The sequence below is a fragment of the Littorina saxatilis genome, linkage group LG10 (genome assembly GCF_037325665.1).
Source record: "Littorina saxatilis isolate snail1 linkage group LG10, US_GU_Lsax_2.0, whole genome shotgun sequence".
In the NCBI taxonomy this organism is placed as follows: Eukaryota; Metazoa; Mollusca; class Gastropoda; order Littorinimorpha; family Littorinidae; genus Littorina; species Littorina saxatilis.
In genome coordinates, this window is record NC_090254.1 from 6760271 (window position 1) to 6787373 (window position 27103).

Genomic DNA, 27103 nt, shown 5'->3' on the forward strand with positions numbered 1-27103 from the left:
GTGTGTGTTTGTGTGTGTATGTGTGTGTGTGTGTACGTGTGTGTGTGTGTGTGTGTGTACGTGTGTGTGTGTGTGTGTGTGTGTGTGTGTGTGTGTGTGTGTGTGTGTGTGTGTGTGTGTGTGTAGAGCGATTCAGAGAAAACTACTCGACCGATCATCATGAAACTTGACATGAGAGTTCCTGAGTATAGCCTCCCCAGACTTTTTTTTCTTCATTTTTTTGATAAATTTCTTTGATGACGTCATATCCGGCATTTTGTGAAAGTTGAGGCGGCACTGTCACGCTCTCTTTTATTAAACAAATCTGTTGAAATTTTGGGCAAGTAATCTTCGATGAAGCCCGGACTCTGGTGTTTCATTTCAGCTTAGAGGCTAAACAATTGATTAAATAGTTTGCTTGTTAAAGTTGTCATTAAACTCAATTGTTCATAAACCGATTTAAAATTGATTGCATCGTATTCGTCATCAATTTCTTAATCTAAAAATATGTACATATGTCATGTTTACTCTTAAAATGTGATCACAATTAACGAAAATAGGTTAATTATTACTACGATTATAATTTATGAAATCGATCCAAAAAAGATTTCATCTTAATCGTTATCATTTCTTGATTCCAAAAACATATAGATATCTTCTCTTCTTCTTCTTCGTTCATGGGCTTAGACTCCCACGTTCACTCATGTTTTTAGCACGAATGGATTAACGTGTATGACCGTGTTTACCCCGCCATTCATGCAGCATACGCCGATTTCGGGGGAGGCATGCTGGGTATTTTCGTGTTTCTATAACCCACCGAACTCTGACATGGATTACAGGATCTTTTCCGTGCGCACTTAGTCTTGTGCTTGCGCGTACACACGAAGGGGGTTTAAGTCACTAGCAAGTCTAAACATTAGTTGACCTGCGAGATCGGAAACATCTCCACTCTTAACCCACCTGGCGGCAGCGACCGGGATTTGAACTCACGACCTCCCGATTAGGAGGCCAACGTCTTGCCACCACGCCACTTTTAATCTAAATATAACATATTATATGTTTTTGGAATCAGAAAATAATGGCAAATAAGATGACTTTTTTTGGGGATCGTTTTATGCAAAAAAGTATTTTGATTACAATTTTCAGATTTGTAATGACCAAACTCATCAATTAATTTTGAAGTCTCCAGGCTGAAATTCAATACCAAAGTTCAACCTTTGTCGAAGATTGCTTGGCAAAAATGTCAATCAATTTGCTTAAAAAATGAAGGCGTGACAGTGCCGCTTCAACTTTCACAACAAGCCCGATATGACGTCATCAAAGACATTTATCGAACAAAATGAGAGAAAACAATCTAGGGAAATCATACCCACAAACTGTTGTGTGAAGTTTCATGAAGATCTGTGGAATTGTTTTCTCTTAATCGCTCTACACATACACACACACACACACACACACACACACACACACACACACACACACACACACACACACACACACACACACACACACACAGACACACACACACACATGCACCACGACCCTCGTCTCGATTCCCCGTCTGTGTTAAAACATTTAGTCAAATTTTGACTAAATGTTTAAAAACTTTGTGGAACACCTGCATGTAAGCCCTTTAATGCAGACTTAGTACCCGTACTTACAACAGTCTAATAACAATTTCCTAAATAATCTCGGAACCATTTTAACAATCGTCCTCTAGCTTATACCTACTGATTTTAATTTAAATAATAACCCATTGAGCCAGATTTTGTCAGATGCCTTTTAAACATGAAAATAGACCTAAGCCTGTGTGGTAATATCCCATATCACAACTCTTCGTACTTGGAAACCAGGGCCGAGGGGCACGAGAAAGTTACCCACCGGGTGGGACCCAGAAGCGGTGTTGGATTGGTTGACATTAAGAGTTGTTGTGATTTCAACCAATCAAACCCCGCGGTTTGTTATCACCCGGTTGGACGGCACCCACCTGGTTCGTGAACCTCAGCCCCGATGACAAATGGAGTCACCAGAAATAAATCCCGACTGTGCAGGTGTTATGTTATTCCGTTGAAAAAAAACACACACCTGCAAACATGGCTGTGGACACACCGCTCCATGGCCTTCCCGACACAGCTTAACAAGGCTATTGCTGGATGAATATAACATTTAGCTGGTAAGTCTTTGTTAACAGGTGTTACATGAGTCGTCCACAAGCTGGGATAAATACCTGCCCTGAGGCTGCTTCAGATATTCTACTAATACTATAACGACAAACACAGCTATCAAACATATAATATTGTGGTTAAAACAAGGACCAGTAGCTTTGCGTTTAACAAGGCCTTCAATGACTTTGTTCACCTTATCAACTGTAAGTAAAATCTCATTTAATTCGCAATCGAAAACATCATATATATTACTAGCTGCGGATTGTTCGAAGCCAAGTAGGGGACGAACTGCTTCGCCGTAGCTGCAGGTTTTCAATCTGAAGACTTCAAGAAGCTTCGCGAAGTCGACTTTGGTCTCAAGGACGGGCTTTAAACGTGTATCATTAAATGATTCCCATTATTGAGCATGTGCGTTCAGTGGACGGTAAAAGGAACCGATCAAAATACTTTCTTCATTCAAATGTATCTCAACACACATGGCTTCTAAGTAAGCGACTTAAAACTCAGGGCGGGGTTTAAAACACAAATGATTTTTTTACATAAATTGCTACTCCTCCGTAAAGGCTGGTCTAAACTGGGCGATTTGGGTCTCTCCTTCCCACTTGGCCGCGGTGCACGAAGCCTTCTCGGTCTTTTACCCAACTGGGTCAGTTGTTATAGATAGATTTGGGAAACTGACTTGATTGGCCTCAATGCGCTTGCGCTGATCATGGAGTCTACCGTGGAGCCTTCGGGATTCTATGGGAAAAATTGACTATAATTATGTAACAAGGGAAGAACGGTGACCAAAACTAAATGATTATAGCAATATTTGTAAATGTGGATAAGCAGAGACGAAAACCAAACGTGATACTTACCAAAGCAGACAGAAGTCAGGTCTTTCATCGTTATGACTGACATCTTTGTAAATGGACTCATGTGTAAATGTGTGTTTTTGTATGTGTATGTGTTAGATAGTGCGTGCGTGTGTGACTGTGGATCTGTGTTAGTGTTAGTGTGTGTGTGGGTTTGTGTTAATGTGTGTGTGTGCGTGTGTGTGTGTGTGTGTGTGTGTGTGTCTCTGTGTGTGTGTGTGTGTGTATGTGTGTGTGTGCGTTTGTCTTTGTGTGTGTGTGTGTGTGTGTGTGTGTGTGTGTGTGTGTGTGTGTGTGTGTGTGTGTGTGTGTGTGTGTGTGTAGAAGTGAGAGAGAGAGAGATACAACAATTGAGTTAGTGTGTGAATGTGTGCGTGCGTGTGTGTTTGTGTGAATTTGAGAAAGAGAGAGAGTTCGAAAGAGAGATGGAGAAAGAGAGACGCTTTGACGCTTTGAGAGTTGAGAGAGAGAGAGAGAGAGAGAGAGAGAGAGAGAGAGAGAGAGAGAGAGAGAGAGAGAGAGAGAGAGAGAGAGAGGGTGGAGAGAGAGAGAGAGAGAGAGAAAGAGAGAGAGAGAAAGAGAGAGAAAAAAACGATTATATCTACACCATTTGCTATTGAGACACAAAGAGCCTCTACAAGAAGCAACATCAACCTTTTTAACACCACTGAAACATTTTTTTTAAAGGATTGGGATTAATTAAAAATGTATTATTGAAACAAGTTTTAATTTGTTGGTTAAAAAAAATAAGGACATGATTCAGAGAGCAGTAGGTGGAGAAATGTTATTAAGTGATACGTGTTTATGGAACAGCAGTGATATAATGTATTGTGGCCAAACGCTGTTTTTTAACGATTGGATTAAAGCAGGCGTTTGTCGAGTAAAGGATGTATGTATTTGTATTTGTTAATAATGAGTTGTTGCCCTTTTATGTTATCCAGCAGAAGGTTGGATGTAAGCCTACAAGATTCTTTGAATATAGGGTCATTTGTACAGCAGTTAAAGCAGCAGCACTACGCTCTGCAATTGGAAATGTATGTGGATTTAACGGTTTAAAGAATCTTACTCAAATTAATTATGAAGGAAAAATATGTAGAGCCGGTTATGGTTAAATTTTGGGAAAATAAATTTGATTTCAGGCCGGGAAAAGAGCGGTGGTTAATGTTAAACAAAGTAACCGCTGAAACAAGATTGCGAATGTTACAATGAAACATATTGCACAATATTTACCCCACAAATATTTTATTGTATAAAATAGGTATCTCCTCGAGTAATTGTTGTACTTATTGTGAGAAGCCACCAAGCTGAAATGCAATACCGAAGTTCGGGCTTCGTCGAAGATTACTGGACCAAAATTTCAACCAATTTGGTTGAAAAATGAGGGCGTGACAGTGCCGCCTCAACTTTCACGAAAAGCCGGATATGACGTTATCAAAGACATTTATCAAAAAAATGAAAAAAACGTTCGGGGATTTCATACCCAGGAACTCTCATGTCAAATTTCATAAAGATCGGTCCAGTAGTTTAGTCTGAATCGCTCTACACACACACACACAGACACACACACGCACATACACCACGACCCTCGTTTCGATTCCCCCCTCGATGTTAAAACATTTAGTCATAACTTGACTAAATGTAAAAACAGAAAGAGGCAACAAGTCGCGTAAGGTGAAATTACTACATTTAGTCAAGTTGTGGAATTCACAGAATGAAACTGAACGCACTGCATTTTTTCACAATGACCGTAGTCCGCCGCTCGTGGAAAAGGCAGTGAAATTAACGAGCCTGTTTAGCGCGGGGGTGGTTGCGCTGTGCTGCATAGCACGCTTTTCTGTACCTCTCTTCGTTTTAACTTTCTGAGCGTGTTTTTAATCCAAACATATCATATCTATATGTTTTTGGAATCAGGAACCGACAAGGAATAAGATGAAATTGTTTTTAAATCGATTTCGGAAATTTTGTTTTAATCATAATTTTTATATTTTTAAATTTCAGAGCTTGTTTTTAATCCGAATATACCATATGTATACTCTTTTTGGAATCAGAAAATGACGAAAAATAAGATGAAATTATTTTTTGGACGTTTAGTAAAAAAAAAATTTGATTACAAGTTTCCGATTTTTAATGACCAAACTCATTCATTAGTTCTTAAGCCACCAAGCTGAAATGCAATACCAAAGTTCGGTCTTCGTCGAAGATTGCTTTGCCAAAATTTCAATCAATTTGATTGAAAAATGAGGGTGTGACAGTGCCGCCTTAACTTTTACAAAAAGCCGGATATGACGTCATCAAAGGTATTTCTCGAAAAAAGAAAAAAAAAGTCCGGGGATATCATTCCCAGGAACTCTCATGTCAAATTTCATAAAGATCGGCCTGGTAGTTTAGTCTGAATCGCTCTACACACACACTCGCACAGACAGACAGACAGACAGACAGACAGACAGACAGACAGACACATACACACACACACACACACACACACACACACACACACACACACACACACACACACAAACACACACACATACACCACGACCCTCGTCTCGATTCCCTCTCTATGTTAAAACATTTAGTCAAAACTTGACTATATGTAAAAAGAAAGGGTTGAAGCAGCCTGCATGCAACTGAGATCAAGAAAAAACAAGTCGCGTAAGGCGAAAATACAATATTTAGTCAAGTAGCTGTCGAACTCACAGAATGAAACTGAATGCTCTGCTTTTTTCACCAAGACCACATACTCGTAGTTTCGTCAGTCCACCACTCGTGGCAATGGCTGTGAAATTGACAAGCCATGCAGAATAGTGCGGTAGTGGTCGCGCTGAGCAGGATAACACGCTTTTCTGTATACATGTGTATTCTTTTTAGCTTACTGAGTTTGTTTTTAATCCAAACATATCATATCTATATGTTTTTGGAATCAGGGACCGACAAGGAATCAGATGAACTTGTTTTTAAATCGATTGCGGAAAATGAATTTTTACATTTAGTCAAGTTTTGACTAAATGTAAAAACATAGGGGAATCGAGACGAGGGTCGTGGTGTGTGTGTGTGTGTGTGTGTGTGTGTGTGTGTGTGTGTGTGTGTGTGTGTGTGTGTCTGTGTGTCTGTGTGTCTGTGTGTCTGTGTGTGTGTGTAGAGCGATTCAGACTAAACTACTGGACCGATCTTTATGAAATTTGACATGAAATTTCCTGGGAATGATATCCACGGAATTGTTTTCATTTTTTCGATAAATACCTTTGATGACGTCATATCCGGCTTTTTTTGTAAAAGTTGAGGCGGCACTGTCACACTCTCATGTTTCAATCAAATTGATTGCAATTTTGGCAAAGCAATCTTCGACAAAGGCCGGACTTTGGTATTGCATTTCAGCTTGGTGGCTTAAAAACTAATGAATGAGTTTCCGCAGTGGGGCACTGCGGTTATGAAATTAAAGGCTCCTCCTGTTTTTGGATCCGCAGGAGCTTTCTAGTTTGCTGTTAGGTAGATTTTTGGTTCCTCTTTCCTGTCATGCTCTCTTTTTCTTCATGAATTCTTTTCTTTTTTCTGCCTTCTTGCTCATTCACCTGTATTTTTTCCAAAAATCTCTTCTCTTGCCGCTTGTCTCGCGATTCATGTATAGTTTAATCTGTTAGTGTTCTGATGTAAGTCCAGCAGTAGATAGGTTAAGCCTATTTTAACATACTGGAAACTGGTAATCTTCCAGTAGGTATTAATTTAGTTTTACTAAAGCCTGCTGGGACACAAGTAATGGGTTAGTGCATTTGTAAACAGGAATCGCTTGACAAGTGGCCCCCTTCATCCCCCCCTTCCTCGTCCTGATATGGCTCTGCGTAGTCGGCTGGACGTTAATTAAGCAACAAATAAACAAACAAACAAATGACTTTGGTCATTAAAAATCGGAAACTTGTAATTAAAATTATTTTTTTTATTAAACGATCCAAAAACAATTTCATCTTATTTTTCGTCATTTTCTGATTCCAAAAACATATAGATATGTTTTAATTGGATTACAAACAAGATCTGAAAATTAAAAATATAAAAATTATGAGTAAAATTAATTTTCCGAAATCGATTTAAAAACAATTTTATCTTATTCCTTGTCGGTCCCTGATTCCAAAAACATATAGATATGATATGTTTGGATTAAAAACAAACTCAGAAAGTTCAAATGAAATGAGATACAGAAAAGCGTGCTAACCTTCTCAGCGTAACCACTACCGCGCTGTTCTGGCTAGTCAATTTCACTGCCTTTGCCACGAGCGGCGGACTGACGATGCTACGAGTATACGGTCTTGGTGAAAAAAATGCAGTACGTTCAGTGTCATTCTGTGAGTACGACAGCTTGACTAAATGTTGTATTTTCGCCTCACGCGACTTGTTCTTTTCCATTTTGAAGAGGTCTATGCGATGCAAGGCAAGGCAAATTTATTTCAAGAAACCCCATGTGGGTATATGGAAAAACAAAACTACAAGAACAATAAAGAAATGCAGGCAGTTCCACAATACATACATATAAACTCATTCCGATACTGAAAAAATTTAAAAAGAAGTGTTTTACAATATGGATTTCAAGTCTCCAAAATAGGAATTCCCCGGGTTATGGGTAAATTCGTTATTACGTTGCGGGACAAAAACACCTACAATTAACTGTCTATATCACTGCCATTTCAGGTACTACGGGCAGGAGACAAACAGATGAGAAGAAAAGAACGTTCATGCTGTTTCACAGAGAGATCGATCGTCGGTAGGTGATCAGAGACACGCTGTCGTCCCTCATGACTGCCTATGCTGCAACAGCGATAATACTTATTAAAATATCCTTCGTGTGTACATGGCTAGAAAATCTACGCCAGTGGTCATACTCAAATTAAACTTTAGTAATTCTTGTATCAACCATTTATCTGTATACATGCAGCGTCGTGGATGTTTGGGATGTAAATTCATCAAACTAATACGGGTTTTTAATTTGTTTTCCGGAACTTTGCAATACATCTTATCAAATGAGTGTAATGATCCGAAATATTACCTCGGATATAGGCATATACCCTGAAAGTTAAATACAGCGCTTTTTTTGTCATGGATACCTCTCAAAATTGACCTCTCGTTTCGAACGCTTATGCGATCGACACCTGCATCAGTAGGAATGCCATGCCATAGGAAGTACGCAAGGTATAAAAACAAAACAGCCTGTTCTGCTTTGATAAAAAGAGCTTCCTCTGGTATGTATAAAATGCCAAGTTTTTTCAGGTCAAGTGTCCAATGTTCAATGTTCGATACATAACACCATGTAACCTCAGTATTTCTGCTGAATTTAGTGTGTACAAAGGGACGAGCTCCTGTTATTCAAACGCCAAATTTGGTCAACAGGAAAATGCACAAGCAACATAACCCTAAACACAAAGCTGACAGTTTAGACAACTGCCAGCATTCTTTCTCTGAGCAAACAGACTTTTCATCAGAGACTAAAATTGCTTCCTTTGAATTAACACACTTTTCATCATATGCCAACAGTTCTTCCTCTGAGCTAAGTTAATTTTCATCAGATACTAACACAAATCCAAAATACAAATGGCCTGCCAACGTTCCAAAATTCTGAATTTAAAAAAACAAGAAAAGTATGTTATTGTAGCGTTTATTTTATGACAAAACAAAACAAAACGTTCACTGAAATTCGATCCTGCGGTCTTTTAAACACTTGTATTTCAGAAAGTAAACCTATCTGACAAGTTATCGAGAAACACGCTCAAATGACACAAGGGAGACTGTGAATTGGCCAGATAAGTTCATTTCTGTAGTCTGAGTGTTTGTCAGTGTGTCCTTTTAAAAGACCGCTGAGTCGAAGATCAGCGAACGTAAAGTTTTGTTTTGTCATTAAATAAACGTTTGAATAACATACAATTCTTCTCTTTTGATTCAGATACTATCAGTGTTTCATCCGTGCCAGCAGTCTTTTCATCAGACGCTCGTGTTTCTCTCGTCTCGCACGTTCCCTGGCCAGCCCCAGCCAGTGGAGCAAAGGATTGAGGGCTGACCACAACGGCAACACCATCAGCGACACTGACAACCGCACCTCTCTGGCCGATGCCAGGTCCCCGAGAGGCGACACTGCGAACACACCGACAAGAAACCTGCAGAGACAGCTGAAGACCAACAGCTCGCCAACCTGTCGTCTGAACCGTTCGTATCTGGGTCGTTGACTCTGCTCTGTGCCAGACCGACTGTCCAAAGTGGAGATCACGTGATCCTTGTGTTCGCGAAGGTTGACGACAACGATACCAACGGCCAGAACAAGGGAGGCGACCAGGTTGAAGAGCTCCAGCACGGCGTAGAGGGGGGACGGGGTGTGACTGTCGGTCTCTGGGAAGGGTCTGCACAGAGCAGTGTGGGAAAACCCGCTTGTGAGTGGCGTCACACGGAGCAAAGGCAGGGAGGCAAACGCCGCTCCAATGACCCAAACAGTAACACACACAGCCTGTGAAGCGACCGCGCCAAGCTGATGACAGCATCTCGTTTGACACAGCGTCCAGACACACAGCGAGCTGAGCAGACAGAGAACTGTGGTGGACACCGCGCTAGACAAGGTGGCCAGAAAACCGGACACGCTGCACGCCGCGCTGTGACGCCACTGCTGGTCACTGAAGACGTAGCGGTCCCTGTAGGCAGCGTCAGCGACAAGAACCACACACAGGTGTAGAGCCATCAGAAAATCGGCAGCGGTCAGGTGCGTCATCAGCACTCCGCCAGCACCATGCTGACTGTTACGTCGGGTGAATACTTGGAAGACGAAACCCGCTGAGTTCGTCACAAACGAGAGAATAGTAATGAAGCAGAGTATTATTTGCTGGGATCTTGAACCAATTAGATTGGCACACGTGGATACGACAGGAGAGAGTGACCTGCACCTGTCAAGGTCGAAATAATGAGGTAGAATACCAGGACAGCAGACTCTGTAGTTGTCAGTATGTACGGTGTCCAGTTCTCCCAGACCCGCGAAAAGATCTTGAGGAAACGTCGTCAAAGGGCAACCCCGAAGGTCCAGCGTGGATAGATTCTTCAGGGACTGAAACCCTGTCGCGCTAATTTGGCGTATGCCGGACTGGGAAAGGTTCAGGACGCGAAGATTGGGTGCAAACCCTAAGCGACGGACGTCCAGTTGTTCAATCATAACCTGGGACAAGTCTAGGTGCCTGAGGTTCTGATGGAGCAACTCATCTGATTTGAACAGATGTTTCAGAGGGTTTCCTGTTAGAATCAACACATTCAGGTTGAGCAATAACTTTAACTCACTATTACTCATTGTGTTCAGGTTATTATAGCTGAGGTCAAAAATGAGGAGGTTAGGTAAAGTGACGTTGCCAAGTTCTGTCAAGTTGCAAAAGGCCAAACCGAGATGCACGATCAGGTTGTTGCTTCTCAGCGCTGTCAGCTTCATGCCGCTGTCCCTGGCGACCAGATAGCGCACTGCAGGGTGGAGGTGTGCGGGGAAGGGCTGCGTGCAGAGATAGGACAGTCCCTGGCACGTGCAGTTCGTTGGACAGGTCAAGTTACAGAAACGCTCGTCGTCATGCTGCGGGCACTGCGGGATGTCGTCACACAGATGACGTTGGTGCAGACACACGGTTGACCCTCGGCACCTGTAGAAGCCTGAGCACGTGTAGCTGCGACAGTCCGCCTCGTCCTCCTTGCCCGGACAGTCGTACACCCCGTTACAGCGCAGGAAAACCGGCAGACAGTAGCCTCGTCCTGCACACTGAAAGTGGGTACCTGTCTCCAGACACAGAGCGGGGTCCTCCATCTTGTCGTACCGCACACCTCGCTTCTCAAAGTGGACGATCCTAGGTGGGGGATTGTTTTTATAACGTCGGATAGACGAAAGTTCACAGAGTTCGTCTGTACGATCCACACAATCCGGGATATCATCACACTCGGATGTCCGATCCACACACTGCACGAAACAGATGTCGCTGTTGCTCAACAGATGTACGCCGGAAATTATAATACAAGCCAACACACAAAACACACACACACACACACACACACACACACACACACACACACACACACACACACACACACACACACACACACATGTCCATGCACATGCACACGAGCAGATAAACAAAGGCAGAGAGACGAAGTTGCAATTTCACCTGCTTGTTTTCACACTCAAACTCCTTCGTAGGATTGCATGCTGGGAAGACACAGAAGTTCTCATCACTGCTGTCCTGGCAGTCGTGACGATAATCGCACACCAAGCTGTAGGGAACTCGCTGCTTCCCGTTCTCACACCGGTACAGCTCCACCACCCTCGTCACGCTCGTCTGGCAGTAATGCTGCCCGTCTCCTGTCTTGACGCAATGCACACTGTTAACTACGTCATCTGTCGACCCACACTTACTGGTGACGTCATTCACCAGGAATGTGTGCATCAGATGACCCATCGGACACTCGACGGATGGAAAAGGGAGGTGACGGTAAGAAGGGTTTATTGATGGAAATCCTAGTTCCTTGACGTCAGTTCTGACATGCGTGACGTCAGCCTCACAGATGTAGTAACAAACATTTAGATCACATACTCTTTGAACATCTGCAGCAAGAATTGTTTGAATCCGAAGGAAATCTCGAAAAGAAATGATTCCAGCCATATGAACCCAGCGCGTTAATTCAGAAAAGGGCAGGTAATAAGCTACCGTGCCGTCTGTCCATTGCTGCAGGCGCCTGTATCTGTAACAGTACAACACATACACAACACGTGTTGGCGGCCATATGTAAGGTCTGAATTGTGAATAGCAGTCAGGGCATTAATGTTGTATTGAGTGTCGGTTAACACTGCCTTAGTCAAACATGTTTAACGTTGTTTGTTGTTTGTTTGGTTGTTGGCTTGGTTATTTAATTGAATGGTCGGATGTGAATGTTTATGATGATGTTATTCTTTACTGAATAAGTTGTTGAGAGAATGACAACGACCTTTAACGCCTTAAATATGTGTATGTATGTCTGGGCGGGGATATAGCTCAGTCGGTAGCGCGCTGGATTTGTATTCAGTTGGCCGCTGTCAGCTCGAGTTCGATCCCAGGTTCGGCGGAAATTTATTTCACAGAGTCAACTTTGTGTGCAGACTCTCTTCGGTGTCCGAACCACCCCCCGTGTACACTACATTGGGTGTGCACGTTAAAGATCCCACGATTGACAAAAGGGTCTTTCCTGGCAAAATTGCTTAGGCACAGTTAATAATCGTCTACCATACCCGTGTGACTTGGAATAAGGCCGTGAAAGGTAATTATGCGCCAACATGGCTGCAATCTACTGGCCGTATAAAATTTCATCTCACACGGCATCACTGCAGAGCGCCTAGAACTGTACCCACGGAATATGCGCGATATAAGCCTCATTGATTGATTGATTGATTGATTGATTGATTGATGTGTATCTGTCTCTTTGAGAAATGCACAAGTCATGTCTGAGATCGGCATATAGCTGGATAGAATCAGACTTCTGATCTCATCTGGTTGAGATAGGAATATCGATTATATACAGAAGTTTGCTGGACAGAACCAAAATTCTGATGTCTTTTGGGTGAGATCTGAATTCCGATCCTTTATCCAAACGATCGCTGGATAGAATCATAGTTCCATCTCATCCAGCGTTAAAATCAAACTTGCTAAACAGCTGAATGAGAGCATAATTCTGATTCTATCCAGCCGAAAAGTTTGTGCTCAGTTCAGTCAGCATAGATCACGAAGACTGTTTTGCACACGCACTTTGTTTGTGTGAAGTTGTGTTTATTGCTGTTTTCTTTTGTCGATAAGGTTTGTTGGGCCGATAAGGGTTAACCTTTGCCGATAACCCTTTTGCCGATAAGGGTTGTTGGGCCGATAAGGGTTAACCTTTTGCCGATAACCCTTTTGCCGATAAGGTTTGTTGGGCCGATAAGGGTTAACCTTTTGCCGGTAACCCTTTTGCCGATAAGGTTTGTTGGGCCGATAAGGGTTAACCTTTGCCGATAACCCTTTTGCCGATAAGGTTTGTTGGGCCGATAAGGGTTAACCTTTTGCCGATAACCCTTTTGCCGATAAGGTTTGTTGGGCCGATAAGGGTTAACCTTTGCCGATAAGGGTTGACATTACAGTGTTCTAGATGATCGAACGTGTAGCAAAGACCTGTACGCGTAGGCCAACGTGTAGATATTGTGTAACCCGTGACTCACTTTTTTCTCCAATGTTCCAAATGCATACGTTGTTTTGCTACCACCAAGACTGCAGATCTTGGCAAACGCGTGATGTAAAAACAAGATTTGATGACGTTACCCATACACGTTCCCGTACACGTCCTCAAAAGTGCCACATCTAGGTCTTGCTATCAAACCACCAAAGTGTCACGGCGTCTGTTGTCAGCTGCCAAAACACTCTTTGAGTTCCCTGACATCGCCGATGAGACCTGTTCTGTCTACAGAAGTGCCAACCTCTATATTCCTTCTTTCAAAGCCATCTAAGGCCCAGACAGCGGTCACAGTAGATATATTTTCTGTGAACGAACCCATGTATGCTTTCTTATGATGTTGTTTTGAACTTGAATACAATTTGGAACTCTACCTCATTCATGTGGACTTTACATTTGGTGTCATACGTCTTTTGTTCGTCTGTTCGTCTGGTGCGTGTGGTTTAAATGCCATCCTGACGAATGCCTTTTAGACACATATGTGACACTCCACCACGAAATGAGTCACATGTCACCTTTGCATGATTTTCATATTTTTACATTTTTCTAAAGAGTTTTTTTATGCTCTATCCAGTGGTGAAAACCGTTTTAGAAAAGAGCGAAAACTGTTTGAGTTATAAGCCTGTGACTAAGGTGACCCTCACACTGTTACCAGACACTCCCCGGACTTATACTGTTCAAAAAAAGAAACGCATAGTTGCTACTTGCCAAATTTGTTTTATTTTTCGAAAAATTTAACAGAAAATCCAATATTTAGATTATTTGTTTGAAATTTGGTATGGACACAGTTGAATGCACACACAGTTCATTTGCATCTTCAAATCAATCAGTCAATCAATACGATTGGGTGCCGAGGCTGTCAAGTCAGTAGGGGGTGTGACTGCCTTGAGCAGCAACAACTGCCCGGCACCTTCTGGGCATGGACTGGATCAGATGCCGGATATCTTGCTGTGGGATGGTGTCCCACTCCTCCTGAAGTGCCTGCAATAGATCGCGGTGATTTGCCGGCGCTTCTTCTCGCCTGCGCACACGTCTGTCCAATTCATCCCAGAGGTGTTCTATCGGGTTCATGTCTGGCGACATGGATGGCCAGGGAAGCACCTGGACATGGTGGTCGGTGAGGAACTGGGTGGTGAGTCGTGCTGTGTGCGGGCGAGCGTTGTCCTGCTGGAATATGGCATCCTGGTCAGCCAGAAGAGGAAGGGCGTGTGGACGCAGAATTTCCTCCACGTATCGCTGGGCAGTTATGCGCCCTTGGACGTGCACCAGGGTGCTCCTTCCAGCGGTATTGATCGCCCCCCACACCATGACGCCTCCACCACCATGAACGGGTGCCTCATCCACACAGTTGGGCGCGTAACGTTCGTTTACTCTCCGGTAGACCCTCCTCCGACCATCATGTCGCTGAAGCAGGAAGTAGGACTCGTCGCTGAACCACACGTGTCTCCAGTGATTCCGGACGGTCCAGCGAAGGTGCTGGTTGCCCCACTGCACTCGGTTCTGGCGATGGCGGCGGGTGAGGACAGCTCCTCTGTGAGGTCTGCGAGCTCTCAAACCAGCTTCATGCAGGCGGTTCCGCACGGTCTGGTCCGATAATCGGTGTGGCCCGGGGAGAGCCTGGACAGAAGATGAGGCCGACAGGAAACGATTCCGGAGGTGGCGGAGCCGTATGAAGCGGTCGTGAGCAGCAGTTGTCGCCCTTGGTCTTCCCGCTCGTGGCAAGTCAGCAACGGAGCCAGTGGCTTGAAACCTGACCCACAGTCTACTGATGGTGCTCTGGGACACGTGGAAGTGCCTGGCGATTGCACTTTGACTTTGGCCTGCTTGTAAACGACCCAATGCAATTTGGCGGTCTTCTCTGCTCAATCGGGCCATCTTTCGTCGCTAAATTGTCGTCTGATTTCTTTGTGGCGAACAATCCGCTTTTATGGGTTTTGGAAGACATGGTGAGAGCTCAATATTCCCCGAGTTTCACGAGATTACACTGAAGCATGACGAGTGGTCATGCCAAATGAGCAATTTTGACATTGTAGCCACTGATAACGCATGCGTCACGTGCAGAGCTCACTTGTGGCAATGGACGAAAGGTCGACGACCAGATAAACATTTTCTGCAGTTTGGTGGATATCCTTGTAGCCATATAACTAAATTAACCAAATATTACAAGCTATGCGTTTCTTTTTTTGAACAGTATATATTAAGCCTAGCGCAGAACCGCGCGAGGTGACATGCGACTCATTTCGTGGTGGAGGGTCACATATGCACAGTAACAACTTAGACGCAGACACAGACAGTTAACGTTCACGTGAAGCTACTATCGCTCGGCTTTACATGAACAAGTCAGAGAAACTTAAAGAAAACATTGACTTGACATCTAAAGCCCTGTCCAGACTTGGCCGCCGTTTTACGCTCTATGCGCCGCAGGCCGTTTTGTGCGTCGCGCGGGATTTGCCGAGTGGCCACACATCGACGATTCTTTTCACAACGCGGTATCAGTCAAGCGGGTCACCTGACAAGAAGGTTCAGTTGCATTCGACTGCCGCGCCGCGAGCAGCTGACGTCATCGCTCTGGTTTGCTCTGATTGGTCAAATTTCCGTCGTTCTATGCCTGTGTCATAGAAATTAGAACACGCGCTATTCTTCTGCAAATAACGCTTCGCGATCATAGCACGACGCGGTGCGCCGTTTTGAGCATAAGTCAAATGTGGACAGGGTCGGCCGGGAGTGTCTGGACGGGCCTTAAACGAACATGAACAAGTAAGAGAAACTTAAAGAAAACATGGATTTGACATCTAAACGAACATGAATAAATCAGACGACGGCGAGGAAAGCCCAATCAACACTTTGCTCCATATCGTGCTCAGCAGCCAATCGATGCGCAAAGTGTGGGTCACGTGATGCCACTCTTCCGGTGTGTTGAACGACACCAGGCGGCCACCCAGAGGCAAGCAGTCTCGGTCAGCCTGTATCCACGTGCTGTTCTCCCTGGCCGTGTGCAGAGAGTAGCACTTGTCCCCGTAGCGAACATTGCGAACACTGCGGTCTGCACACAGTGTGTAGGGACAGTCTCTCTCATCCTCTCCCCCCTCACACTCTGTGACCTGGTTACAGAGAAAGTGATGCTTCAGGGTCGCCCAGTCAGGCACCGAGCAGTTCCACAGTCCGTTGGGCAGTTGCTTGGGTTGGTCTGAATTCTGTGGATGAGTTGGCACGTCTTTGAGTGAGTCTATTCACAAAACCAACCAACACAGCCCCCCACCCTTACATATACACCCACACACACGCACGAACGCACACACGTACGCTCTCTCTCTCTCTCTCTCTCTCTCTCTCTCTCTCTCTCTCTCTCTCTCTCTCTCTCTCTCTCTCTCTCTCTCTCTCTCTGTAAAGAAATAGAGAGATAGAGTGTGTTTGTGTGTGTGTGTCTGTGTGTGTGTCTGTGTCTATGTATGTATAATGTTGATGTATGTTACTGTCTGCCTGTGTGTATTTGTGATGTCAGATGGACCAAGGATCATCGTCATCATATACCAAACTCACTTTATGAAAAGTAAATAGAAGTCTGAATTCCTGAATTTCTAGAACGTCAATGACATCATAGGCGCGGGAGCCAACAAGTACTGCGGCGATGTCACTAAACAGCGATGGTTTTGGATGCCTTCTGGACCTGCCACACAGCCTCCATTGTAGCTTGGTTAGCTTGGGGGTTGTCTTCCGATCAGTGTCAATGGCCTGGCTTTGAGGATCATCACAAAACCAACCATCGCAGCATTCAAGGGCGTGCCTTTGAGCAACATGACAAAACGAACCGTTGCAATGCCTGAGGGCCAGGACTTCAGGATCATCACACAACCATTCTACCACACATTTAGTACCGGTCCGAGTACTGTCCTCGTCGTGGCCATTTTCGATGGAGCCACTGCTGTTCCGGTTCTGGGCACCGTGCACGTTGTGAAGTGTGAAGCATGTCTGTAGGTCAGCTGGGTAAAGGGGGGTTCGCTGTGTGTCTGCAGTGGAAGAGTTGATCAGATCCTGCTGTGTGTTCCACGTGCTACCAGTTGCCTGTTCGTGGTCAGTATTCTTGCTTTGCCAATTTCCATCGTCACGAATACCTTGGACGTACAGCTCTAAACTATCCTCGCATAGTCTGTCTGGTATCAGGAAGACATGAACCAGACTGACCATAACCACGTAGCCAGGTGGCACTGCAACCTGAACCCAATTTTGCTTTTTCTTCCGCTGGACAGTACTGTTGCCTCTGGTCTGAATGTAGCCTTCCAACACAAAACAAGTCAGTTTTATACAACATTGCTGTGCAGTATTTTCATAAATTGTACACCCTTTCACCTGTTATGGACGTGTCCGCTGTTCTCAATGAATCACTGTAGTCTTCTTCTTCTTCTTCTTCTGCGTTCGTGGGCTGAAACTCCCATGTACACTCGTGTTTTTGCACGAGTGGAATTTTACGTGTATGACCGTTTTTACCCCGCCATTAAGGCAGCCATACGCCGCTTTCAGAGGAAATCACTGTAGTGACACCAGCGTGTCTCCACTGGTAATTCCCGATGAACTAAACTTAGCAACAAACATTATTGCGACTTTTTTCACCCGAATTAATTCAAACTTTCTATGCCATTTAAGGCCGTCCATTTGACTATCTTGCACACCTTTTGGATCAAAGATTCTTTTACAGGGATCACGTGACTGATGCTCTATAACAAACGGTTCCCCCCAAAAAACGACGTGACAAAAACGGAATTAAGGGACCAATTAAAAAAAAATCGACAACAATCATAATATGCATAACTTGTCCACTTTTTTTACACGAGGAGAAAGTCAAATCAGTTATCTACCCCAAACATGTTGTTTTGTTTAGTTGGCTTGCATAGTATACGACTGCGCGAACGGGGCTTTCTGTCTGTAAGAGCAAAACAAGTGAATGGTAATTGTTAGAGTTACTCGTTAGTTATCGAGTATGAAAGGGGCATGACTTGTCGGTTCCCGAGCCGTTCCGTTCGTGTTTGTCGATCTCGTTTGGAACATATATTTGAGATATTTGACCTACAAACGAGAAGCTGTGTGGTTCGATTGTATACAGGCAGATCTAAATGCATACAAAACATGAATTAGTTCACTGAACACATGAAGAAATTAATATCATGTTTAAATTGGCATTGTTGTGGAGTCACCCTGTTCGAATTGTGTACGTTCTCCATTTACCTACTGCACAGTTCTGGCACACTAAGTTTTCTACAACGTACCTTTGCCTTTTCATTGGCGATGTAGAGATTGTTGACTCATGCCTGCTTTTTAGAAACGGCTTCACTGTAAGACTTACATAAACCATATCACTTTTAACGTTTCTGGGCTATAACTCACCAAGCGTCGGGGAAACATAGCGCAGTTCTAGATCCCAGGAAGTACGAGGCACGGCTCTCACCAGAAGCAACGCCTCGTAAGGCTCTGTCACATCCAACGCCTCCATGAACAGGTCCAAATAGTTTGATGCTGTTACAAAGTCGACTCCTGGCGCCACCCAGCGCCTGCACTGCTCCCACTCCTTGCTGGTTTCTCCGTCAAGCACAAGCCACACGCCTCGCGCCCTGCAGGCTGTAGGGGTCTGTGGACACAGGACAACAGCTATAGGGGTATGTGGGCACAGGGCAACAGCTATAGGGGTATGTGGGCACAGGGCAACAGCTATAGTGGTCTGTGGGCACAAGACAACAGCTATAGGGGTCTGTGGGCACAGAACAACAGCTGTAGGGGTATGTGGGCACAGGGCAACAGCTATAGGGGTATGTGGGCACAGGGCAACAGCTATAGTGGTCTGTGGGCACAAGACAACAGCTATAGGGGTCTGTGGGCACAGGACAACAGCTGTAGGGGTCTGTGGACACAGGACAACAGCTATAGGGGTATGTGGGCACAGGGCAACAGCTATAGGGGTCTGTGGACACAGGACAACAGCTATAGGGGTATGTGGGCACAGGGCAACAGCTATAGGGGTATGTGGGCACAGGGCAACAGCTATAGTGGTCTGTGGGCACAAGACAACAGCTATAGGGGTCTGTGGGCACAGAACAACAGCTGTAGGGGTCTATGGGCACAGGACAACAGCTATAGGGGTCTGTGGGCACAGGACAACAGCTATAGGGGTCTGTGGGCACAGAACAACAGCTGTAGGGGTCTGTGGGCACAGGACAACAGCTATAGGGGTCTGTGGGCACAGGACAGCTATAGGGGTCTGTGGGTAAAGGACAGCAGCTATAGGGGTCTGTGGGCACAAGACAACAGCTATAGGGGTTTGTGGGCACAGAACAACAGCTATAGGGGTCTGTGGGTATAGGAAAACAGCTGTAGGGGTCTATGGGCACAAGACAACAGCTATAGGGGTTTGTGGGCACAGGACAACAGCTATAGGGGTCTGTGGGTAAAGGAAAACAGCTATAGGGGTCTGTGGGCACAAGACAACAGCTATAGGGGTTTGTGGGCACAGGACAACAGCTGTAGGGGTCTGTGGGTAAAGGACAACAGCTGGAGGGGTATATGGGCACAAGACAGCAGCTATAGGAGTTTGTGGGCACAGGACAACAGCTGTAGGGGTCTATGGGCCCAAGACAACAGCTGTAAGGGTATATAGGCACAGGACAACAGTTATAGGGGTCTGTGGGCACAGGACAACAGCTGTAGGGGTCTATGGGCACAGGACAACAGCTGTAGGGGTCCGTAGACACAGGACAACAGCTGTAGGGGTCCGTGGACACACGACAACAGCTGTTGGGGTCTGTGGGCACAGGACAACAGCTGTAGGGGTCCGTGGGCACAGGACAACAGCTGTAGGGGTCCGTAGACACAGGACAACAGCTGTAGGGGTCCGTGGACACAGGACAACAGCTGTTTATTTATTTATTTTATTTACGAGGATTTATATCGCGCACGTATCTCACCACACAAGGCGACTCAAGGCGCATGTTATCTATTAATGCCGTGTGAGATGGAATTTTTTACACAATATATCACGCATTCACATCGGCCAGTAGATCGACTGCCTTTAGGCGCTGCATCCACCTTTCACGGCCTATTATTCCAGGTCACACGGGTATTTTGGTGGACATTTTTATCTACGCCTATACAATTTTGCCAGGAAAGACCCTTTTGTCAATCGTGGGATCTTTAACGTGCACACCCCAATGTAGTATGCACGAAGGGACCTCGGTTTTTCGTCTCATCCGAAAGACTAGCACTTGAACCCACCACCTAGGTTAGGAAAGGGGGGAGAAAATAGCGGCCTGACCCAGGGTCGAACACGCAACCTCTCGATTCCGAGCGCAAGTGCGTTACCACTCGGCCACCCACTCGCCCATGTTGGGGTCTGTGGGCACAGGACAACAGCTGTAGGGGTCCGTGGGCACAGGACAACAGCTGTAGGGGTATATGGGAACAGGACAACAGTTATAGGGTTATATGGGCACAGAACAACCAGTAGGGTTTGTGTGGGCACATGACAACAGCTATAGATGTATGTGGGCACATGACAACAGTTAAATGGCTCTGTGGGCACAGGACAACAGTTATAGGATTCTATGGGCACAGAACAACAGCTATATAAGTCTGTGGGCACATGACAACAATTATAGGGTTCTATGGGCACAGGACAACAGCTGAAGGGGTCTGTGGGCACAGGACAACAGTTATAGGGGTCTGTGGGCACAGGACAACAGCTGTAGGGGTCTATGGGCACAGGACAACAGCTGTAGGGGTCCGTAGACACAGGACAACAGCTGTAGGGGTCCGTGGACACAGGGCAACAGCTGTTGGGGTCTGTGGGCACAGGACAACAGCTGTAGGGGTCCGTGGGCACAGGACAACAGCTGTAGGGGTATATGGGCACAGGACAACAGTTATAGGGTTATATGGGCACAGAACAACCAGTAGGGTTTGTGTGGGCACATGACAACAGCTATAGGGGTTTGTTGTTACAAGAAAACAGCTGTAGGGGTGTGTGAGCACAGGACAACAGTTATAGGATTCTATTGGCACAGAACAACAGCTATATAAGTCTGTGGGCACAGGACAACAATTATAGGGTTCTATGGGCACAGGACAACAGCTGAAGGGGTCTGTGGGCACAGGACAACAGCTGTAGGGGTCCGTGGACACAGGACAACAGCTGTAGGGGTCCGTGGACACAGGACAACAGCTGTAGGGGTCAGTGGGCACAGGACAACAGCTGTAGGGGTCCGTGGACACAGGACAACAGGTGTAGGGGTCCGTGGGCACAGGACAACAGCTCTAGGGTTTTAAGGGCACAGAACGTCAGCTATAGAGGTCTGCGGGCCCAGGAGGACAGCTATACATCTAACACAGCACACCTCTAATCGGAAAATACTGAAAGCAGTATGTAGGCACAGGACAACAGCTATAAATCAAACACAGCACACCTCTAATCAGAAGATACTAAAGGCAGTATGTTGACACAGGACAACAGCTATACATCAAACACAGCACACCTCTAATCAGAAGATACTAAAGGCAGTATGTTGACACAGGACAACAGCTATACATCAAACACAGCACACCTCTAATCAGAAGATACTAAAGGCAGTATGTTGACACAGGACAACAGCTATACATCAAACACAGCACACCTCTAATCAGAAGATACTAAAGGCAGTATGTTGACACAGGACAACAGCTATAAATCAAACACAGCACACCTCTAATCAGAAGATACTAAAGGCAGTATGTTGACACAGGACAACAGCTATACATCAAACACAGCACACCTCTAATCAGAAGATACTAAAGGCAGTATGTTGGCACAGGACAACAGCTATAAATCAAACACGTACAGCACACCTATTTAGGTGTTCAGTTCAGTTCCCCTTTCTCTCTCTGGCTCTCTCTTGAATATTATAAAGGGTCCTAAGGGTCTAAAAGCCGAAAAATCCCAGTGTATTTATAAAACATTGTGGTTACGTATAGTGTATTGTGAAGTGTCTTTTTCACTAAAATATTCTTGGTGGACATGACAATCCAACAACACTTCGATGAATGGAACACACACACACACACAGACACACAACACACACACACACACACATGTGGCCGCCGGCCATTGTAAGGAATGCAATTTATCTATGTTACTATTGTTTTTAAAATTATAAACATTTCCCCAGGAGTGCCCCTTTAAAAGAGCATCCACGCTGGTACCATAGTTAATTCGGGCTGCGCCCCGATCGCCTATCCCAGTTAGTGACCTGTTTGCCACACACGCAGCGAGCTTTGAAATTACTGCCTGCCCATTGGCCACTAGTGGTCAGTGCCGGCGCAGTCCCGCCAAACTCGGTAGCGGGCATTCTTTTGGTTCCACGACTTTAGAGAGGCAAGACGTGGGTGTACAGCTGAGCTCCAGGAACCACATGGTAGGCACAGACCGGTTTCGTACTTTATTTGAAAAGGCAGGGTGTGCAATGTAGTTAGCAAGCATCCAGTGTACACGTAATTGTCTACACGCATTTTTCTACCAACAATAATGCATTTCAATAAATTACATATCTTATAATGTTGTTTCCAGACTTTTGTGTAGACAATGATCGGCGATTTTACTGGAAGAAAGACAAGTTTATATTTCTATGTAGTGGGTATTTTTACAAGGGCCGTATAACGATGTTAAGATTTGTGAGGATACAATAATGGAGTTAAGGTCGAGACTGTGAGGTAAATTGTGTTGGAATTAACGCAAAGGGACCGCGTGGTTGGCAGAGACCACGTGTTACATAAATAAGCTATTAGTTCATTTGGCGGTTGGCATAACGGGACAAAGGCCCATGAAGTTAAATTTAGAACACTGGATGCTTTCATTTTTGCTGCTAATGTATATTATGGGATGTGCTAAGAATTACCAGTTTGCTGACGAAAAACCTTCTTTTTGTTTGTTGTCATAATGGGATAAAGGCTGATGAAGCCAGGACCCAACACTGTGTACGTCAGTCGGCGGGATTACTGTACATATAATTGAACGTACTAATCCTCGTCAGTTTGCCGAAGAAATCGTTGTTTTGGTTGGGGTAATAGTGGAGCCAAACTAAGTGTATTTTGCTGACTTCAGAGCACAAGGTATGTGCGAGAGATCTGTACATTACATATATGTACCAGCGCCAGTCCGGATAATGATTGAAGTTGTGGAGAAGACAGGATATTGAAGGCAGAAGAGTTTAGACTAGGTATGCCGTGAAAGTGAAGGGTATTATGATTAAAGAAAAGAGATCCAGCAGTACATTCATAATGTTGGGTTGGAAAGCTGAATTTCGGCTGGAGAATGTAGTAGGCCATGAAGAATAGGCGTTTGGTGGTTAGAACCCGATTTTCATGAGAACTTATAATTATACCACAGATGGTGAATACGTGGAAGTAACAGCGGCCAGTGATGACATGAACAAAGGCCAAATCCCCTTTTCTCCGAGGTTTGTTGTATTTTTTGTGTACATGTATTTTATTAGTTAGTGACTATAATTATGTTGTTTTTTATCCCCTTTATTGATTAGGCTTCAGGCTATGGTGTAATCGCTAACCCCATTCAGGCATTTATTGCTTTCTTCTTAGTCGCCCATGAGTTATTCCCCTTTTTATGAAATAGTTACATGACACATGCCCTTGATAGGTTTAGCACACTCTGTATTTGATGGACTCTATTTTTGTTGGTTGTTGTTTGGTTATGTAACAATGTAATGAGGTTTTTTGTTCCTGTTTTCTTTTATTAAGTATGCCTTGTACTACCATGTAATCACTGCATCCGTTCATGCAGTTATTGCGTTTTGGTTATTCGTCCATGTTATTCCCCTTTCCATGCAATGGTTATATGTCCTTGATAGCTCCAATGGACTCTAACATTTTTCTTCTGTTTTCTACGTAATAATGTAATGAGAGCTTAATTGTTCTACTACCTTGTATTGATTATGTCCTGTAATATTATGTAATCACTGCATCCGTTCATGCAGTTATTGCGTTCTGGTTATTCGTCCATGAGTTATTCCCCTTTCCATGCAATGGTTATGTGCCCTTGGTAGCTCCAATGGACTCTAACTTTTTTTGTCTGTTTCTTACGAAACAATGTAATGAGAGCTTTATTCTTCTTCCTGTTATTGGTTATGCCTTGTACAATTGTGCACTCGCTGCGTCCTTTCATGCAGTTATTGTTTTTTATTACCCGCTCATGAGTCTCATAATTTCCCCAAATGAATTACTCATGGTGACCCTGAAATGGTAATATCATTCTAATGTATTGTGGGTTTGACTTGTACCCTTGTCCCCATCACATAACATGCTAGGTATAAAGTCCGGCGATGGTAGGGAAGTACACAGTCACATGCTTTATGCGACCGCAAACTATTTCTGTCCCCTGGTAATTTTGGACGTGAATTTTGGTCGAGCGTGCTTAAACCTAAACCATGGCAGCAAGGGACTCATAACTATGACTCGGTTCATAAACTTTTCCCTGAAATGCTGACTTCTTAATACTTTCCTTTTTTGACACATGTAGGATACCTTACTACCTTCATATTTCTTTTGTTCCGGTTAACATTGTTTCAAGTATTGCTTGTCATTTTAATGTTTATAATTATGCTCTAATGCAATTGATAATTTGTGTATGTTATTGTTTATGACGTGTGTACTTATATCGTATATATTATGTCATTTAGGTTCTAGGTGGTGAAATAAAGTTGTGAAAGGACAACTGGTGTTTGTGTGATGGTTCCCAACCCCCCCTTCATGTGAGCTGCAACCTATGTGGCCCACACACACACACACACACACACACACACACACACACACACACACTCAGAGCAGCAGCAGTCTGCAAATGGTATCTACTGTACGCACGATAAAGGAAATCCAGTGCGTCCCGGGACCCGCTCTTTTAAAGTCTAGTGCGTCCCGGTGACTCCCTCCACAAATGTGTAGTACGTGTTTTCGGCTTCTAGTGCGTATAGGACGCTATGGGGAGTCCTGCATGTATGTGTATGTGTGTGTGTGTGTGTGTGTGTGTGTGTGTGTGTTTGTGTGTGTGTGTGTGCGTGTGTGTGTGTGTGTGTGTGTGTGTGTGTATGTACGTGTTTGCATGTGTGTGTGTGTGTGTGAGAAGAGAGAGAGAGAGAGAGAGAGAGAGAGAGAGAGAGAGAGAGAGAGAGAGAGAGAGAGAGAGAGAGAGAGAGAGAGAGGCGATTTGTCCTTCCTTTAAACAGTATTTTATTCGTAAACAGACACATGATAATATAACAACATCATTAAGAAGGAGCACAACAAGTTTAAAACTTATGGTAAGTGCTCACATAAACATTCCTGAAATTTCATGGCGGATTATGATCAATGCGACACATTTTTTGCGTGTATGCAGTGCCTTGGCAATGCACTTAATTCTACTTAATTGTTATAATTCTGAAATATGAAAAGACCACGTGCAAAGCACAAAAACGACCAAAATTATGATGATGGTTTGTTTTAATGGTTGTGATAAGTAGAGGTTACACGCCGAGTCTCAGTGGTTATTAAAAATAATGGTCGAAGTTAGCGGATCATGAAAAATGCGAGCTTTAGCGAGCTTTTTCATGACCGCGAACTGAGACCATTATTTTTTATAATCACTGAGACGAGGTGTGTAACCTCTTTATTCCTCCTTTCTTCAGTTATTCAAAGAAAAGAGGAGTTTTTTTGCGAAAGTTTGATCGAATCCTATTCACTCAACCAGTCAACCTGCGCAGGCGATCGATTAATGCGCGGTTGTATAGTTCCGTGCAAATCATTCCATTCTGTTAACACTTCTTGTCAGTTTTCCTATTTTGGACTAAAATCAAGTACACAGATATGCTGTCATTCTGCTGTGGCGGCAAAGGCAGATAATGTGTGTTCTGTATATGTTTTGGTATCGCTTAGGATAATGTTCTTTCATCAAATGGGACTAGCAGACGAACTTTTGCACCCGTGTTCCAACGTTAAAAACTGTATAAAGTTCAGTTTTCTGGAGAAAATAGTGTATGAAACCGCTTTATGTTGTTTAAATTGATGAGATGTGTGCATTTGGTTGCGTGTGATCTGTTTATTAAATGAAATATTGTTGAAAACTGACCGTCGGATTGCAGTCTGTTGTCGAAGAAACTGAGTGAAAAGAAGGGGAACTACTCTTGTCACTAGACAAAGTATGAGTTACTTGCCTTGCGGGAAATTGCTTGTGATGAACGTTTGAGCACGGCAAATCTAGATTCAGAAAACAACCGAACTCATGGATTTTATATGAAGATTCATGTGTTCAGGCCTGTAGTTGTTAATTTAAATGCGGTATGTTTGTATTGTTTGCTCCAGAGATGTATACTTCGTACGTTAGAGCGTTCGGAACTTTTCAGTCGCAAAAAGTAGTACCGAAACAGAACAACTTCTCAACCCATTGCACTATCGAGGATTCAGGCTGTTGCTGGGCCGTTATTTGTTTGGTTGCTGGGTCATTATCGAAAAATAACTACCCCTACAAGTTTACAGAGGTAAAGAAGCAGAGGGGGGAATAAAATGATTTAATTGATACCGTTATATGTTCTAGGTGTTTGTTTTGTTCTTGTTGGATTTTTTTCTTACGGGCGAAGGCTGATTGTAAGAAAAAAGCATTTTTTGCGCATATATATCATTACCCTCGTAAGTAGACTAAAAAAAAAAAAGATCCATCCTTATCTTTCTGGTATGTCCTACCTGAATCAAAAGCCATATGACTAAATCCGGGTCGACAAGCAGCCGCCGAACGCACGATCTTGGACTAAAGTCAGAACCGGTCGATATTTTGGTGTCAGCTTTCACATACAGAGCGACTGGTTGGTTCCTTTGAATGTAGAC

General features: G+C 44.2%; 2 protein-coding genes across 2 annotated transcripts; one reads left to right on the forward strand and one right to left on the reverse strand.

Moving 5' to 3' along the window:
- Positions 1–8927: 8927 nt before the first annotated feature.
- On the reverse strand, positions 8928–11445 carry LOC138979141 (G-protein coupled receptor GRL101-like). The gene is made up of 4 exons (XM_070351951.1): positions 11155–11445; positions 10391–10949; positions 10138–10246; positions 8928–9759 (listed from the first exon to the last, which is right to left on the reverse strand). The coding sequence occupies exons 1-4, from the start codon at positions 11443–11445 to the stop codon at positions 8928–8930; spliced, it is 1791 nt and encodes a 596-aa protein (XP_070208052.1).
- Positions 11446–18872: 7427 nt separating this feature from the next.
- LOC138979142 (LWamide neuropeptides-like) lies at positions 18873–21603 on the forward strand. The gene is made up of 2 exons (XM_070351952.1): positions 18873–19565; positions 21358–21603. The coding sequence occupies exons 1-2, from the start codon at positions 18873–18875 to the stop codon at positions 21601–21603; spliced, it is 939 nt and encodes a 312-aa protein (XP_070208053.1).
- The last annotated feature ends 5500 nt before the right edge of the window (positions 21604–27103 follow it).

Excerpts from the sequence above, each read along its gene's own strand:
- LOC138979142 (XM_070351952.1), top strand. The coding sequence starts at position 18,873 with ATGTGGGCACAGGGCAACAGCTATAGGGGTATGTGGGCACAGGGCAAC. Across the intron at positions 19,566-21,357 it reads ACAGCTATAGGGGTCTGTGG|GACAACAGCTGTAGGGGTCC; the intron begins GTATAGGAAAAC and ends CTGTGGGCACAG.
- LOC138979141 (XM_070351951.1), bottom strand. The coding sequence starts at position 11,445 with ATGGGTCATCTGATGCACACATTCCTGGTGAATGACGTCACCAGTAAG. Across the intron at positions 10,950-11,154 it reads TTGAGTGTGAAAACAAGCAG|TGTGTGGATCGGACATCCGA; the intron begins GTGAAATTGCAA and ends TGTTTCGTGCAG. Across the intron at positions 10,247-10,390 it reads CAACCTGATCGTGCATCTCG|GAAACCCTCTGAAACATCTG; the intron begins GTTTGGCCTTTT and ends TGATTCTAACAG.